Consider the following 18,470-nt stretch of genomic DNA (forward strand, 5'->3'; position numbering starts at 1 on the left):
TTTATTATGCACAGACAATGGTTTCATTACCTTCATTTTTTAAATTATTTTTATTTTCTGTTATTGCAGCTTGCTAGAGAGGTTTTGGGAGTGGCTGCCTTGATGGTTAGACCTGGTGTAACTACTGAAGAGATTGATCATGCTGTTCACTTGGTAAGGTTCCATTTTGTGTGTCATAATATTAACTGTAAAATATTAATGGGACATAAAAATAATATAATTGGATTGTGCAGCCACAACATACTATTGCAAAGCATTTTGAAACAAAAATGTGTTTTATTATACAAAAAGTTTATCTTTTCGACTCTCTTCACCTGATGCACATGACGGGTGTCTGAGCTTACACAGATGCTGATGTTGGTTACCTACAGTCCATTTCTTTTCCTCTCACATAAGCCTAGTGTATAGGAACTACCAATTATGGTCTAAGATCACTATCTGGGGGCACTTTAGAGTTGTTGATCTGTGATGTATGATGGAGCTTACAGAATGTTTGTTTTTTGTTTAAAATTAGTAAGTAACCTAGGTAACATTATTTACAATACATTTGAATTAAAGGTAGATGAAACACAATTTTTATTATTCAGATAAAGCATACAATTTTACACAACTTTCCAATTTACTTTTATCATCAAATTTTATTATGTTGGTATCTTTCATCCTTGTGGGATATCGCCTCCTGGTCAGCAGGAGGAGGCAAAGAGCACCACAGCAGAGCTGTATATATAGCTCCTCCCTTCCCTCTCACTCCAGTCATTCTCTTTGCCTGTGTTAGTGATAGGAAGAGGCAAAGTGAATTGTTAGTTTAGATTCTTCAATCAAGAGTTTATTATTTTTAAAATGGTACCAGTGAGTGCTATTTTACTATAGGGTGTAGCCGTATTCCTTGTCAGCCTCTAGAGTAGAGCTACAGGTGGCTTTAGAGCAATGGGAACTGGTGGGACTAAACTCTCACTGCGCCTCCCATATTAGTGCTGCACTTCATATGCTGATGGTCTTAGCAGATATTAACTAAGGCCCTTCTTTGTCCACAGAGCTGCAGGAGGGATAAGACCTCTTGATCCTGTGGGACTTCTCATGCTGTCGCTCAGCACAGAGGTAAGTGCAGTCTTTTACTTTCTGGGACACTGGCTACCTCAGAATGGACTGTGTACTTCTGATCTGTTGAGGAACAAGAGCTCTCTGGAAGTAGGGCTGCTTTCTGTAACAGTGTGTGTGAGTTTTCATGGGAATGTCAACCGACACAAGGTGTTTACATTATAGAGATAATAATATTTATTTGGCCTAATGTATTTTAAAAGATGGGGCTTGTATAGGTCACTGCTAGTGTGCTTATACGTTTTGACGCTGGGAGTGTGTTACCGGAGTCTTGCTATAAGACTCCGGTTTACGGCTGTGTTTTGTTTTTGTGATCCGGTCTTTCTGAGAGAAGGCAGACTAGAATCGGCTGTCTGTTAGAGAAGCGGCTTTTCGATGGCTGATGCGACACCCACGATGGGCGGGACCTTCTTTGGTGCGCTTGACTTTCGTTGCCGAGCAGATTATCATTGCGGAAGTTCCAGCTGCTAAGGATCACTCTCCGTATAACGCCACGACCGCATGGTTGAAAGTGAAACAAGCGGTCTTGGGCGTTAGTGATCTACATTCCAGTTCAATTTCTCAGTGTGGTCGGAGGACCGTGGGGCAGGTAGGCTCCTCAGCAGAGCTGTTGAGGCGAGGTGCTAGGTTATATTTTATCCTAAATAAAGCCTATACTTTAAAGAGTACTTATATTGTTAACTTTTTTCAGTATAACTGACATATGTTAATACTTGTTTATTTTTAAAGGCACAGTATCTGGTCAGGTTTAAAATATTCTGACGGATTTTTAGTCTGTGCTGCTATTTCTATACTGGTTGGCTATAAATTAACAGCCTATACTTTAAAGACCAAATTGCTTCTTGCTTTCTTTTGTCATGGATTCAGATGATATCCAGACTGTATGGTGTTCTATGTGTTTGGATGCCACTGTGGAACCTCCTGCTCCTTTTTGTCCCTCATGCATTGAGAGGGCCTTACATTTTAGAGACAAAATAGTTTTTGACAAATCTTTGCCTAAGGCGAATGCTTCTCAAGAGTCTACAGATGAGATGCAGGGTATGCCGCAGCTTTCTTCCCAAGCGTCACAGCCCTTAATGCCCGCTCAAGCGGGACCTTGTATTGCACCAGTTTCTGCAGCTTTTACATTAAAAGACATAGCTGCAGTGATGTCATCTACACTTTCTGATGCGTTAGCTAATTTTCCCATATCGCACGGCAAACGTTCAAGACAGGACAACTATGTAGTAAATTCAGCCTCTGATACTATGATGACGATTACGGACGTGCCCTCCCGTGGTTCTGAGTTGGAGGGCACTGAGGTACTCTCAGAAGGTGAACTTTCTGAATCAGGGAGTGCTTTACCTCTGACTGACTGATTCTGATGTAGTTTCTTTCAGGTTTAAGCTTGAGCACCTCCGTTTATTGCTGAGGGAGGTGTTGGTTACTCTGGATGATTGTGACTCAATAGTGGTCCCTGCGGAGAAATTGAGTAAGTTGGACAGATACTTGGAGGTTCCATCTTATTCGGATGTCTTTCCAGTCCCGAAGAGGACTTCAGAGATTATTGCAAAGGAATGGGAGAGACCAGGTAATTCCTTCTCCAGTTTTTAAAAAATGTACCCTATAGCCGACGCTATTAGAGATTCTTGGCAGACGGTCCCTAAAGTTGAGGGTGCTGTTTCTACTATGGCCAAGCGTACTACTATTCCTATTGAGGATAGTTGTGCTTTTAAGGACCCTATGGATAAGAAGTTGGAGGGTCTCCTTAAGAAGATTTACATTCACCAGGGATTCCTATTGCAACCGGCGGCTTGCATTGTTAGTTATCAGTGCGGCCGCTTATTGGTTTGATGCTCTGGAAGAGTCTCTTAAGACAGATACTCATTTGAAAGAGATACAGGATCGGATTAAAGCTCTTAAATTAGTTAATTTGTTTATTACGGATGCTTCTCTGCAGATTACTAAATTGGCGGCTAAGAGTTCGGGCTTTGCCATCTTAGCACGCAGGGCTTTATGGTTGAAGTCTTGGTCTGCGGATGTGTCATCCAAGTCTAAGCTTTTCGGCTATTCCTTACAAGGGGAAGACCCTGTTCGGACCTGACTTGAAGGAAATTATTTCTGACATCACGGGAAGGGTCATCTCCTCCCTTAGGATAAAAAGTCCAAACAGAGAGGTCGACAGAGTAATTTTCGTTCCTTTCAAAATTTCAAGGGAGTCCCCTCTTCCGCTAAACAGGAAGGGAACTATTCCCTATCCAAGTCCACTTGGAGACCCAACCAGTCTTGGAACAAGGGTAAACAATCCAAGAAGCCTGCTGCTGCTACCAAGTCAGCATGAAAGGTCGGCCCCCGATCCGAGACCGGATCTAGTAGGGGGCAGACTCTCTCTCTTTGTCTAGGCTTGGATAAGAGATGTTCAGGATCCCTGGGCACTAGAAATTGTGTATCAGGGGTATCAGTTGGAGTTCAGAAATTCCTCCCCCAGAGAAAGGTTTCTTCTTTTTCGATTATCTGCAGACCAGATAAAAAGAGAGGCATTCTTACGCTGTGTAGGAGACCTCTCCTCCATGGGAGTAATATGTCCCGTTCCGGTACTGGAACAGGGACAGGGGTTTTATTCAAATCTGTTTGTAGTTCCCAAAAAGGAGGGAACGTTCCGTCCTATTTTAGACCTCAAAAGTCTGAACAAGTTTCTCAGAGTTCCATCCTTCAAGTTGTAAACTATTAGTACCATTCTTCCATTGATCCAGGAGGGTCAATTTATGACTACCGTGGATCTAAAGGATGCATATCTTCATGTTCCTATCCACAGAGATCATTACAAGTTCCTGAGCTTTGCCTTTCTAAACAAACATTTTCAGTTTGTGGCTCTTCCTTTCGGTCTGGCCACGGCACCCAGGATTTTCACAAAAGTTCTGGGGTCTCTGCTGGCGGTTCTAAGACCGCGGGGCATTGCAGTGGCACCTTATCTGGACGATATTCTGATCCAGGCGTCTTATCAGCTAGCAAAGTCTCATACCGACATTGTTCTATTTTTCCTGAGGACTCACAGGTGGACGGTGAATCTGGAAAAGAGTTCACTAGTTCCACAGACAAGGGTCCCTTTCTTGGGAACTCTAATCGACTCTCTATCCATGAAAATCCTTTTGACGGAGGTCAGAAAGTTAAAGATTCTGAATACATGCCGAGCCCTTCAGACCAATCCTCGGCCGTCAGTGGCTCAGTGCATGGAGGCAATTGGATTGATGGTAGCAGCAATGGACATCATTCCGTTTGCTCGTTTTTATCTCAGACCTCTGCAACTGAACATGCTCAGACAGTGGAATGGAGATTATACAAATCTATCTCCTCAAATAAATCTAGATCAGGAGACAAGGGACTCTCTTCTATGGTGGCTGTCGCTAGATCATCTATCCAAGGGGACATGCTTCCGCAGACCCTCATGGGTGATAGTGACAACGAATGCCAGCTTGTTAGGTTGGGGAGCAGTTTGGAACTCTCTGAGGGCTCAGGGTGTGTGGACTCAGGCGGAGTCTCTCCTTTCCATCAATATCCTAGAGTTGAGAGCAATATTCAGTGCGCTTCGGGCTTGGCCTCAGTTGGCTTCGACCCAATTAATCAGATTCCAGTCGGACAACATGACGGTAGCTTACATCAATCATCAGGGAGGAACAAGAAGTTCTTTTGAGATGACAGAAGTAGCCAAGATAATACAGTGGGCGGAGTCTCACTCTTGCCATCTGTCTGCGATCCACATCCCAGGGGTGGACAACTGGGAAGCAGATTTTCTGAGCAGACAGACATTTCATCCGGGAGAGTGGGAACTCCATCCGGAGTTATTTTCCAGCTTGATTCTCAGATGGGGCCGGCCGGAGTTGGATCTCATGGCATCTCGTCAGAATGCTAAGCTTCCGAGGTACGGGTCCAGTTCCAGGGATCCCCAGGTCGAGCTGATAGATGCTTTGGCAGTGCCTTGGTCTTTCAGCCTAGCTTATGTGTTCCCTCTATTTGCTCTCCTTCCCCGGGTGATTGCTCGAGTCAAACAGGATAGGGCATCGTGATCCTCATTGCTCCTGCGTAGCCTCGCAGGACTTGGTATGCCGATCTGGTGGACATGTCATCTCAGCCACCGTGGAAGCTTCCATTGAGGAAAGACCTTCTCATTCAGGGACCCTTCCATCATCCGAATCTAGTTTCTCTGCAGCAAACTGCTTGGAGATTGAACGCTTAGTTTTATCTAAGCGAGGGTTTTCCGATTCGTCATAGATACCTTGATTCAGGCACATAAGCCTGTGACTAGGACAATTTACCATAAGATATGGCGTAAATATCTTTATTGGTGTGATTCCACGGGCTACTCATGGAGTAGGGTTAGGATTCCCAGGATTTTGTCTTTTCTCCAAGAAGGATTGGAGAAAGGGTTGTCAGCGAGTTCCTTAAAAGGACAGATTTTTGCTTTGTCTATTTTGTTACACAAGCGTCTGGCTGATGTTCCAGATGTCCAATCTTTTTGTGAGGCCCTGACTAGAATCAGGCCTGTATTTAGACCAATTGCTCCTCCTTATTTTTGGTTGCTATTTCTTCTGCTCGAAGAGTATCTGAGCTTTCGGCATTACAATGTGATTCTCCTTACCTTATTTTCCATTCGGATAAGGTGGTGTTACAAACAAAACCCGGTTTTCTTCCTAAGGTTGTTTCAAATAAAAATATTAATCAGGAAATTGTTGTTCCTTCCTTGTGTCCTAATCCTTCTTCTAAGAAGGAGCCTAAATACACACAGAGAGAAGCACACTCACAGGAACGAACAACTGGCTCAATACCATTGTTAGCCTGTTCTATGGCGATTTACCACCTGTGTGCAGCTTCTTTTAGCCCAGTAATGCTTTTCACAGACAAGAACTTTCTAAGAAGGAGCGGCTGTTACATAATTTGTACGTGGTCCGTGCTTTGAAGTTTTACTTACATGCGACTAAGGATTTTCGTCAAGCGTCTTCCTTGTTCGTTGTTTTTTCTGGGAAACGTAGGGGTCAGAAAGCTACGGCTACCTCTTTCTTTTTGACTGAAGAGTATCATCTGTTTTGCATATGAGACTGCTGGACAGCAGCCTCCTGAAAGAATTACGGCTCGTTCCACTAGGGCTGTGGCTTCCTCATGGGCATTCAAAAAATATGCTTCTGTTGAACAGATTTGCAAAGCTGCAACTTGGTCGACTTCAGCAGTGGTGCCTTCTGTTTAGGTTCCCTGTCTTGTCCCTCCCTTTTCATCCGTGTCCTATAGCTTTGGTATTGTATCCCACAAGTAAGGATGAAATCCGTGGACTCATCGTATCTTTTAAAAGAAAAGGAAATTTATTCTTACCTGATAAATTTTGTTTCTTTTAAGATATGATGAGTCCACGGCCCACCCTGTTTTTTTCTGAGACAGGTCTTTATTTTTGTTAATCTTCAGTCACCTCTGCACCTTGGCTTTTCCTTTCTCTTCCTAACTTCGGTCGAATGACTGGAGTGGGAGGGAAGGGAGGAGCTATATATACAGCACTGCTGTGGTGCTCTTTGCCTCCTCCTGCTGACCCGGAGGCGATATCCCACAAGTAAGGATGAAATCCGTGGACTCATCGTATCTTAAAAGAAACAAATTTATCAGGTAAGAATAAATTTCCTTTTTCCCCTTCTTCTTCCATTAAGAAACTGTTCCAAGTCCCAGACTCTTAACTCAAGCTGTGGTGGACTGTGTCCCTAAGGTGGATGGTGCTATTTCCACGCTCGCAAAGCGGACAACTATTCCTCTCGAGGATAGTTTGTTGTTTAAAGAGCCCATGGATAAAAAGTTGGAAAACATGCTAAGGGAAATGTTTCAGCATACAGGGTTTGTTTTTCAACTGGCAGCGGCTGTGGCCGCGGTTGCCTGAGCTGCGACATATTGGTTTGAATCCCTGTGTGATATGGTCGAGAGGGAGACTCCCTCCAACGAGATACAGGATAAGATTAAGGCGTTGAGGGTTGCCAATTCTTTAATTTGTGGCGCCAATATGCAAATTATTTGCCTGAAAGGTTTCAGGTTTCTCTGTTTTAGCTTGCAGGGCTCTGTGGCTAAAGTCTTGGTCTGAGGACATGACCTCTAAGTCGACACTGTTCTCTCTGCCTTTTCAAGGAATTATTCTGTTCGGTCCAGGATTGGATTCGATCATATCCACGGTTACGAGAGGCAAGGGAGCTTTCCTACCGCAGGATAAGAAGGCTAAGCCTAAAGGATCTACTTTTTGTCCCGTTTTTTTTTTTTCTTTTTTCAAAAGGCTTTATTGAAGTGAGTAGATACAGAATAACAAAGTTGTAATCTTGTACAATAAGTAATCATAGACAGTATTCTTAACATCAGTGGTGCTCAAGGAAAACAAAACAAAGATGTACCAAATATAGTCACTTCGACAATAATCTTGTACAACCCACCCGGTGTAACCCCGGGGTGGGCATTCAGAGATATAAGTAATTTTTCTAATTTTTATTCTCTTATCTTATGATATTTCCAGAAGTATAGAAGGTGGTGGGAAAGAGAGGGTCAGAAGCAATAAAGAAGTTGAGGAAATAGGGGGAGAAGAGGAGGGGAAAAAACCCCAAAAAAACCTCAGTCCAAGTGTCTATATGCCTAAAGTGATGCCTAAAGTGTGCCCTGCCATAGTGCCACCAATATCTCATATAGCACCATGTTATGATTTTTTAGATAGTGATACCTCTCTAACAGCAACGTGTCCATCACTTGGGTGTTCCATTCCTCTAAGGTGGCAGGGCTCTGAGACTTCCATTTCTTTGGAATCAGTTTTTTCGCACTGGTGATCATTATTAGTAAAATAGATAGGTGTGCTATACTCTGTGTTTTAGGTAGGGAAAGAAATAACAGAATAGTAGGAGTATTTGGGATGTCCAGGTTTAGAGTGTCCCCCATTTTTTTCAAAACACTCGACCAAAAGGATGCCAAGCAGGGGTAGTGCCACCATATGTGTAAAATTGAGCCGCTCTCTCCGCAGCCTCTCCAACATAGAGGTCTCAGAGACGGGAAAATCTTGTGAAGTCTTACTGGAGTTAAGTACCACCTACTCATAAATTTAATGTGTGTTTCTTGAATAATAGATGATACCGAAGACCTCTTAATTAATCTAAAAGCCCTCAGCCATGGCTCGGTTTCACCATCTAGTCCTAACTCGTCAATCCATTGCTTTGTATATGTAGGTAGTGAGTCAGTGCCCTGGAGTATTAGTAATTTATATAACAAGGATATGATATTAGTAATTTATATAACAAGGATATGATGTGTCTGGGCACCTTGTCAGCTACACAAATTTTTTCAAAGGTCGTGAGTGTCCTACCCATGTCCTGTCTTCTTTTGTGACTTGTAATAAAGTGGAGCAGCTGATGGTAGTGTAACCAAGATAAAAAAGATTGTGGGTTGCAAGGTCCGCCTGTGGTACCACTTTCCCATTTGAAACTACCCCATAAACAGGGCCCTCCTTAATTTTATATGGCGCAAGCTTATGTATGCCTCTGTTATGATATGGAATCTCAGGGTTTTCTAGAATAGGCGTCAGGGGAGAGTACCTGGAGGAGGTGTGTGTGGAGGTGGCGACAGTCGCGTCCCATATATTGAGTGTTTCTTCCATTAGGTGGTATCTAGAAACTATGAGGGGGCGCCGTGAAGGCAGAAGCCAAGCGAGGGTACCCATATTGTTTAGTTAGAGGATCTGTCTATCTAGATCGATCCAAGCTTTAGTTATAGAGTTCTGTGCCCATTCTGCTATTCTTTGTAGGCCTATCGCCCGCCTATAGGAGAAAATATCCGGTAAACCCAATCCCCCCCTATCTCTCGGTAAATACATGGTGCGTTTAGGTATCCTAGGTTTGATATTGGCCCATACGAATTGTTCTATTAGGTTCTGCAGCTGAGAAATATAGCCTTTGGGGAGTGCAATGGGTAAAGTTTGAAGCAAGTATAATATTCTAGGTAGGACATTAATTTTAATGACACCCACTCTGCCTAACCAAGATATTGTCTTATTCTTCCAAGAAGAAAGGTCTGCCGTAATCTCATTTTTTAAAGGGATATAGTTGTATTTAAAAAGATCAGAAGGATCGGGGGTCAAATAAATGCCCAGATATTTTAGTTTCCTATTAGCTACGGGTATCTTAAATTTGTGCTGCAAACTTGGTACTACTTTGCTACTGGCATTAACGTTCAACAGCTCAGATTTATTCAAGTTGAGGGAGAAGTTGGAAACCTCACCATACGCCCTGAGTTCCTTCAATAGCTCTGGGACAGACTCCGATGCATTTGTTAATGTATAAAGAACGTCGTCAGCATACAGATCCTGCTTATGCTCCCTGTCTCCTACCACCACACCCTTGATGTTGTTGTTAAGTCTTACTTTATGAGCTAAGACTTCTATAGTCAGAGAGAACAGCAACGGGGACAAGGGGCACCCTTGTCTAGTTCGTTACTAATTTTGAATGAATCTGATAGTGTCCCGTTAATTCTAATTTTGGCATTCGGGTTTGAATAAAGTGCCATTACCAAATTCACAAAAGCCATTCCGAACCCCATTTTCTCTAGGACTCGACACAGAAAATGCCAGCTCACCCTATCGAATGCCTTCTCTGCGTCAGTGGAGAAGAGCACTAGAGGGCATCCAGAAACTCTGGCATGATTGATCAGCTGAGTAACTCTGATAGTATTGTCCCGTGGCTCTCGGCCCGGGACAAAACCTACTTGGTCATTATAGATTAGAGTAGGCAGGAGTTTGTTGAGTCTGTTTGCTAAGATCTTCGCCAATATTTTCATATCGGAATTGATCAAAGATATAGGCCTGAAATGACTAGGAGAGTCTGCAGCTTTTCCCCGTTTAGGTAAGACCGTTACGTGAGCTTCTAGTAGAACGCGGATTAATTCAGGGTTATCGCGAAGGCCGTTAAAGAGGTCCAGTAGAGGACCTGCCAGAATCTCCTTGAACTTTTTATAATATAACGAAGAGTAACCGTCAGGGCCTGGGCTCTTGCCACCTGGGCAGTACCCTATGGCCTTGTATAGCTCTTCTATAGATATCGGGGCGTCCAATGCGCCAGAATCCTCCTTTGACAGGAAAGGGAGGTCGGTATCTTTCAGGTAAGAGCTGATCAAGGTGTCCTGCGAAAATGGCGCTTTTCCCTGAGGGATCTTTGGGGGATTTTCCGTTATATTATATAGCGAGTGATAATAACTATGAAACTCCCTTGCTATTTGGGCGCTGCTACGGAGAGTATGACCATCTTTAGATTTAATAGAATGTATATAGGAGCTTAACTGTCTCTTTTTAAGAGTCCTCGCCAAGATTCTGCCCGGCTTATTGCCTCCCTCGTAGTAATGTTGCTTTAAGTAAATGGCTTTCTTTTGGTGAGACTCTGTCAGGTGTTTTTGAAATTCTAATCTTGCTTTTTTTAATTGGGTTGTAGTTTATGTGCAAGAAGGAAGCTCTTTATGTTTAGCCTCTAACAGGCCCAATCTAGATTGAAGGTCAAGGTATTTGGTCCTATATTGTCTATTAAGGAATGCTTTGTGTTTTATTAAAGCCCCCCTAATTACGGTCTTATGGGCTTCCCAGATGATAGCTTTGGAAGAGGGAAAGGTGTTAGTCTCGAAATACTCACTGACTGTTTTCTGTATATCAGCGACGATTACAGGGTCATCTAATAGAGTTTCATCTAGCCTCCATGTATTTTGGGTAACAGGGATATCAGGCCACAGGATAGAACAGGAGACTGGGGCGTGGTCAGACCAAGAAATATGTCCAATTATGCTATGGGGTGTAATGGATAAGCCACATGAGTCCGTGTATATATAGTCGATTCTGGAGTAGCTATTATGTGGGATAGAGTAGAAAGAATAATCTCTAGAGGTGGGGTGCAGTGTGTGCCAGACATCATGTAGAGCTAATTTCTTTCATGTAATTGGCAAGAGTCCATGAGCTATTGACATATGGGATATACAATCCTACCAGGAGGGGCAAAGTTTCCCAAACCTCAAAATGCCTATAAATACACCCCTCACCACACCCACAATTCAGTTTTACAAACTTTGCCTCCTATGGAGGTGGTGAAGTAAGTTTGTGCTAAGATTTCTACTTTGATATGCGCTTCTCAGCATTGTTGAAGCCCGATTCCTCTCAGAGTACAGCGAATGTCAGAGGGACGTGAAGGGAGTATCACCTATTGAATACGATGATTTCTCTAACGGGGGTCTTTTTCATGGGTTCTCTGTTATCGGTCGTAGAGATTCATCTCCTACCTCCCTTTTCAGATCGACGATATACTCTCAAATTTACCATTACCTCTACTAAGAGTTTGGCTATCTGCTATATGTGGATGGGTGTCTTTTGGTAAGTATGTTTTCATTTACTTAAGACACTCTCAGCTATGGCACTTTATGCAAATTATATAAAGTTCTAAATATATGTATTGTACTTATATTTGCCATGAGTCAGGTTCATGTATTTCCTTCTGCAGACTGTAAGTTTCATATTTGGGAATATAAACACTTTAAGAAATTTATTTCTTACCTGGGGTTTAGTCTTTTTCAATTTGTCTACTTTTTGCATTTGCGGGTATTAGGCCCGCGGGTGCGTCAAATGTTAGACTTTATTACGTCATTTTTGGCGCGGGAAATTACGTTTTTTGACGCAACTTCGTCATTTCCGGCGTCATACGTGACGTCGAGACCTTTCACACGGCAGCGTCATTAGTGACGCAAGTGTGTCATTTCCGGTCATTTTTGGCGCCAAAAAAGTTTACGTTACGTTGTGCGTCATACTTGGCGCCAATTTTTTCTTCATTATTTCAATACCCCATTGTTGTTTGCCTCCTGCTTTCCTTTCTATCAAGAGGCCTATGCTTTTGCATTTTTTCCCATTCCTGTCATTTAAGGAAATAGATAATTTTGCTTTATATGTTGTTTTTTCTCTTACATTGAGCAAGATGTCCCAATCTGATCCTGCCTTTTTCTGCTGGAACCTTGCTGCCTGACATGGGTTCTACAAAAGCTAAGTGCATTTGTTGTAAAATTGTAGAGATTATTCCACCAAATGTCATTTGTAATAGTTGTCATGATAAACTTTTACATGCAGCTAGTGTTTCTATCAGTAATAGTACATTGCCAGTTGCAGTTCCTTCAACTTCTAATGTGCATGATATACCTGTAAATTTTAAAGAATTTGTTTCTGAATCTATTATGAAGGCTTTGTCTGCATTTCCACCTTCTAATAAACGTAAAAGGTCTTTTAAAACTTCTCATTTAGCTGATGAAATTTCAAATGACCAACAACATAATAATTCATCCTCTTCTGATGAGGATCTATCTGAAACAAAAGATCCTTCCTCAGATATTGACACTGACAAATCTACTTATTTATTTAAAATAGAGTATATGCGTTCTTTATTAAAAGAAGTGTTAATTACTTTGGATATTAAGGTAACCAGTCCTATTGACGTTCAGTCTAATAAACGTTTAAATGCTGTTTTTAAACCTCCTGTGGTTTCCCCAGGTGTTTTTCCCAATCCTGAAGCTATTTCTGATATGATTTCTAGGGAATGGAATAAGCCAGGTACTTCCTTTATTCCTTCTTCAAGGTTTTAAGAGATTGTATCCTTTACCAGCAAAATCTATAGAGTTTTGGGAAAAGATCCCCAAAGTTGATGGGGCTATTTCTACTCTTGCTAAACGTACCACTATTCCTATGGAAGATAGCACTTCCTTTAAGGATCCTTTAGATAGGAAGCTTGAATCTTATCTAAGGAAGGCCTATTTATATTCAGGTCATCTTCTCAGACCTGCTATTTCTTTGGGTGATGTTGCGGCTGCATCAACTTTTTGGTTGGAAAATTTAGCGCAACATGAATTGGATTCTGACATATCTAGCATTGTTCGCTTACTGCAACATGCTAATCATTTTATTTGTGATGCCATTTTTGATATTATCAAAATTGATGTTAGATCCATGTCTTTAGCTGTATTAGCTAGAAGAGCTTTGTGGCTTAAATCTTGGAATGCTGATATGACATCTAAATCTAGATTACTATCTCTTTCTTTCCAAGGTAATAATTTATTTGGTTCTCAGTTGGATTCTATTATTTCAACTATCACTGGAGGAAAAGGAGTTTTTTTTTGCCTCAGGATAAAAAACCTAAGGGTAAATCTAAGGCTTCTAACCGTTTTCGTTCTTTTCGTCAGAATAAGGAACAAAAACTCAATCCTCCTCCCAAGGAATCTGCTTCCAGTTGGAAGCCTTCCTCAAATTGGAATAAATCCAAGCCATTTAGGAAACCAAAGTCTGCCCCTAAGTCCGCATGAAGGTGCGGCCCTCATTCCAGCTCAGCTGGTAGGGGGCAGATTAAGGTTTTTCAAGGATTGTTGGATAAAATCTGTCCAAAATCATTGGATTCAGAGCATTGTCTCTCAAGGGTATCGAATAGGATTCAAAGTAAGACCTCCTGTGAGAAGATTTTTTCTCTCACGCATCCCTGTAAATCCAGTAAAAGCTCAGGCTTTTCTGAAGTGTGTTTCAGACCTGGAGTCTTCAGGGGTAATCATGCCAGTTCCTCCTCAGGAACAAGGTTTGGGGTTTTATTCAAACCTATTCATTGTACCAAAGAAAGAAAATTTGTTCAGACCAGTTCTGGATCTGAAAATTTTGAATCGTTATGTAAGAGTACCAACTTTCAAGATGGTGACTATAAGGACTATTCTGCCTTTTGTTCAGCAAGGACATTATATGTCCACAATAAACTTGCAGGATGCATACCTTCATATTCCGATTAATCCAGAACACTATCAGTTTCTGAGATTCTCTTTTCTAGACAAGCATTACCAATTTGTTGCTCATCCATTTGGCCTAGCAACAGCTCCATGAATCTTTTCAAAGGTTCTGGGTGCCCTACTATCTGTAATAAGAGAACAGGGTATTGCGGTGTTTCCTTATTTGGACGATATCTTGGTACTAGCTCAGTCTTTACATACTGCAGAATCTCACACGAATCAACTAGTGTTGTTTCTTCGGAAACATGGTTGGAGGATCAATTTACCAAAAAGTTTCTTTATTCCTCAGACAAGGGTCACCTTTTTAGGCTTCCAGATAGATTCAGTGTCCATGACTCTGTCTCTAACAGACAAGAGATGTTTAAAATTGGTCGCAGCATGTCGGCTCCTTCAGTCTCAGTCATTCCCTTCAGTGGCTATGTGCATGGAAGTTTTAGGTCTCATGACTGCAGCATCGGACGTGATCCCCTTTGCTCGTTTTCACATGAGACCTCTACAGCTTTGTATGCTGAATCAGTGGTGCAGGGATTATACAAAGATATCACAATTAATATCCTTGAATCCCAATGTACGACACTCTCTGACATGGTGGATAGATCACCATCGTTTGGTTCAAGGGGCTTCTTTTGTTCGCCCAACCTGGACTGTGATCACAACAGATGCGAGTCTTTCAGGTTGGGGAGCTGTTTGGGGGTCTCTGACAGCACAAGGGGTTTGGAAATCTCAAGAGGCGAGATTACCAATAAATATTTTAGAACTCCGTGCAATTCTCAGAGCTCTACAGTTCTGGCCTCTACTAAAGAGAGAACCATTCATTTGTTTTCAGACAGACTATAACTGTGGCTTATGTCAATCATCAGGGTGGGACTCACAGTCCCCAAGCTATGAAAGAAGTATCTCGGATACTTGCTTGGGCGGAATCCAGCTCCTGTCTAATCTCTGCGGTGCATATCCCAGGTGTAGACAATTGGGAGGCGGATTATCTCAGCCGCCAGACTTTACATCCAGGGGAGTGGTCTCTCCATCCAGATGTGTTTTCTCAGATTGTTCAGATGTGGGGGCTTCCAGAGATAGATCTCATGGATCTAAACAAGAAACTTCCCAGATACCTGTCCAGGTCCAGGGATGTTCAGGCGGAAGCAGTGGATGCACTGACAATTCCTTGGTGTTCTCAACCTGCTTACATCTTCCCGCCCCTAGTTCTCCTTCCAAGAGTGATTTCCAAAATCATCATGGAACAGTCTTTTGTGTTGCTGGTGGCTCCAGCATGGCCACACAGGTTTTGGTATGCGGATCTGGTTCGGATGTCCAGTTGCCCGCCTTGGCCACTTCCGTTACGGCCGGACCTACTATCTCAAGGTCCGTTTTTCCATCAGGATCTCAAATCATTAAATTTGAAGGTATGGAAATTGAACGCTTAGTTCTAAGTCATAGAGGTTTCTCTGATTCAGTGATTAATACTATGTTACAAGCTCGTAAATCTGTCTCTAGAAAGATTTATTATAGAGTTTGGAAGACTTACATTTCATGGTGTTCTTCTCATAAATTTTCCTGGCATTCTTTTAGAATTCCTAGAATTTTGCAGTTTCTTCAGGATGGTTTGGATAAGGTTTTGTCTGCAAGTTCCTTGAAAGGACAAATCTCCGCTCTTTCTGTTTTATTTCACAGAAAGATTGCTATACTTCCTGATATACACTGTTTTGTACAGGCTTTAGTTCGTATTAAGCCTGTCATTAAGTCAATTTCTCCTCCTTGGAGTCTTAATTTGGTTCTGAGGGCTTTACAGGCTCCTCCATTTGAACCTATGCATTCTTTGGACATTAAACTACTTTCCTGGAAAGTGTTGTTCCTTTTGGCTATCTCTTCTGCTAGAAGAGTTTCTGAGCTATCTGCTCTTTCTTGTGAGTCTCCTTTTCTGATTTTTCATCAGGATAAGGCAGTTTTGCGTACTTCTTTTCAATTTTTACCTAAGGTTGTGAATTCTAACAACATTGTAGAGAAATTGTTGTCCCTTCTTTATGTCCTAATCCTAAGAATTCTTTGGAGAGATCCTTACATTCTTTGGATGTGGTAAGAGCTTTGAAATATTATGTGGAAGCTACTAAAAATTTCAGAAAGACTTCTAGTCTATTTGTTTTATTTTCTGGTCCTAGGAAAGGTCAGAAAGCTTCTGCTATTTCCTTGGCTTCTTGGTTGAAACTTTTGATTCATCAAGCTTATTTGGAGTCGGGTCAAACCCCGCCTCAGAGAATTACAGCTCATTCTACTAGATCAGTCTCCACTTCATGGGCTTTTAAGAATGAAGCTTCAGTTGATCAGATTTGCAAAGCAGCCACTTGGTCCTCTTTGCATACATTTACTAAATTTCAGTTTGATTCTTCTGCTTTTTGATTTAAGTTTTTTTCTTTCAAAAGTGAAAATAAACTTATTTTTGGGTTGTGGATTATTTTCTCAGCGGAATATGGCTGTTTTTGTTTTATTCCCTCCCTCTCTAGTGACTCTTGAGTGGAAGACTCCACATCTTGGGTATTGATATCCCATATGTCACTAGCTCATGGACTCTTGCCAATTACATGAAAGAAAACATAATTTATGTAAGAATTTACCTGATAAATACCTGATAAATTCATTTCTTTCATATTGGCAAGAGTCCATGAGGCCCACCCTTTTTTTGGTGGTTATGATTTTTTGTATAAAGCACAATTATTTCCAAATTTCCTTTGTTGATGCTTTCTACTCCTTTCTTTATCACCCCACTGCTTGGCTATTCGTTAAACTGAATTGTGGGTGTGGTGAGGGGTGTATTTATAGGCATTTTGAGGTTTGGGAAACTTTGCCCCTCCTGGTAGGATTGTATATCCCATATGTCACTAGCTCATGAACTCTTGCCAATATGAAAGAAATGAATTTATCAGGTAAATTCTTACATAAATTATGTTTTTGTTAGAGTGGTATTGACTTGATTTATCGTAGAGGAAGGAGTGCAGGTGACCCCCTTTGAGGTGTCGGCTAGAGGGTCGGCAACTATATTAAAGTCGCCAGCTAAAAATGTGATTCCTCTAGAATGTTCTAGTATTAGGTCACTAACGAGGTTAAAAAAAAGACTCCTGGCCCTGACTAGGGGAATAGACCGAAAAAAGTGTAATGTAGTGCCCGAACAAAGTGCCAACCACTATTAGGTAACGCCCTTCAGGGTCCTTCACAGTGTGTGTCAGTATGAAAGGTACTGCTTTATGAAAAACTATACCCACTCCTCCTTTTTTGCTTTGTCCTGAAGCAAAAACATAATTTATGTAAGAACTTACCTGATAAATTCATTTCTTTCATATTAACAATAGTCCATGAGCTAGTGACGTATGGGATATACATTCCTACCAGGTGGGGCAAAGTTTCCCAAACCTTAAAATGCCTATAAATACACCCCTCACCACACCCACAAATCAGTTTAACGAATAGCCAAGAAGTGGGGTGATAAGAAAAAAAGTGCGAAGCATATAAAATAAGGAATTGGAATAATTGTGCTTTATACAAAAAAATCATAACCACCACAAAAAAGGGTGGGCCTCATGGACTCTTGATAATATGAAAGAAATGAATTTATCAGGTAAGTTCTTACATAAATTATGTTTTCTTTCATGTAATTAACAAGAGTCCATGAGCTAGTGACGTATGGGATAATGACTACCCAAGATGTGGATCTTTCCACACAAGAGTCACTAGAGAGGGAGGGATAAAATAAAGACAGCCAATTCCTGCTGAAAATAATCCACACCCAAAATAAAGTTTAACAAAAAACATAAGCAGAAGATTCAGACTGAAACCGCTGCCTGAAGAACTTTTCTACCAAAAACTGCTTCAGAAGAAGAAAATACATCAAAATGGTAGAATTTAGTATGCAAAGAGGACCAAGTTGCTGCTTTGCAGATCTGGTCAACCGAAGCTTCATTCCTAAACGCCCAGGAAGTAGATACTGACCTAGTAGAATGAGCTGTAATTCTCTGAGGCGGAATTTTACCCGACTCAACATAGGCAAGATGAATTAAAGATTTCAACCAAGATGCCAAAGAAATGGCAGAAGCTTTCTGGCCTTTCCTAGAACCGGAAAAGATAACAAATAGACTAGAAGTCTTACAGAAAGATTTCGTAGCTTCAACATAATATTTCAAAGCTCTAACAACATCCAAAGAATGCAACGATTTCTCCTTAGAATTCTTAGGATTAGGACATAATGAAGGAACCACAATTTCTCTACTAATGTTGTTGGAATTCACAACTTTAGGTAAAAATTCAAAAGAAGTTCGCAACACCGCCTTATCCTGATGAAGAATCAGAAAAGGAGACTCACAAGAAAGAGCAGATAATTCAGAAACTCTTCTGGCAGAAGAGATGGCCAAAAGGAACAAAACTTTCCAAGAAAGTAATTTAATATCCAATGAATGCATAGGTTCAAATGGAGGAGCTTGAAGAGCCCCCAGAACCAAATTCAAACTCCAAGGAGGAGAAATTGACTTAATGACAGGCTTTATACGAACCAAAGCTTGTACAAAACAATGAATATCAGG

The 18,470-nt window shown here is 41.5% G+C and overlaps 1 protein-coding gene across 1 annotated transcript in view; it reads left to right on the plus strand.

Annotated features, from left to right (window-relative positions):
* Window positions 1–18,470, plus strand: part of METAP1 (methionyl aminopeptidase 1) — a 163,594-nt gene that overhangs the window by 53,275 nt on the left and 91,849 nt on the right. Inside the window, exon 6 of the mRNA XM_053703458.1 lies at window positions 70–153. Within this exon, the coding sequence (XP_053559433.1) occupies window positions 70–153 (84 nt within the window). The remainder of the gene's footprint in view (window positions 1–69; window positions 154–18,470) is intronic.

The sequence above is a fragment of the Bombina bombina genome, chromosome 2 (assembly GCF_027579735.1).
Source record: "Bombina bombina isolate aBomBom1 chromosome 2, aBomBom1.pri, whole genome shotgun sequence".
NCBI classification, from domain to species: Eukaryota; Metazoa; Chordata; class Amphibia; order Anura; family Bombinatoridae; genus Bombina; species Bombina bombina.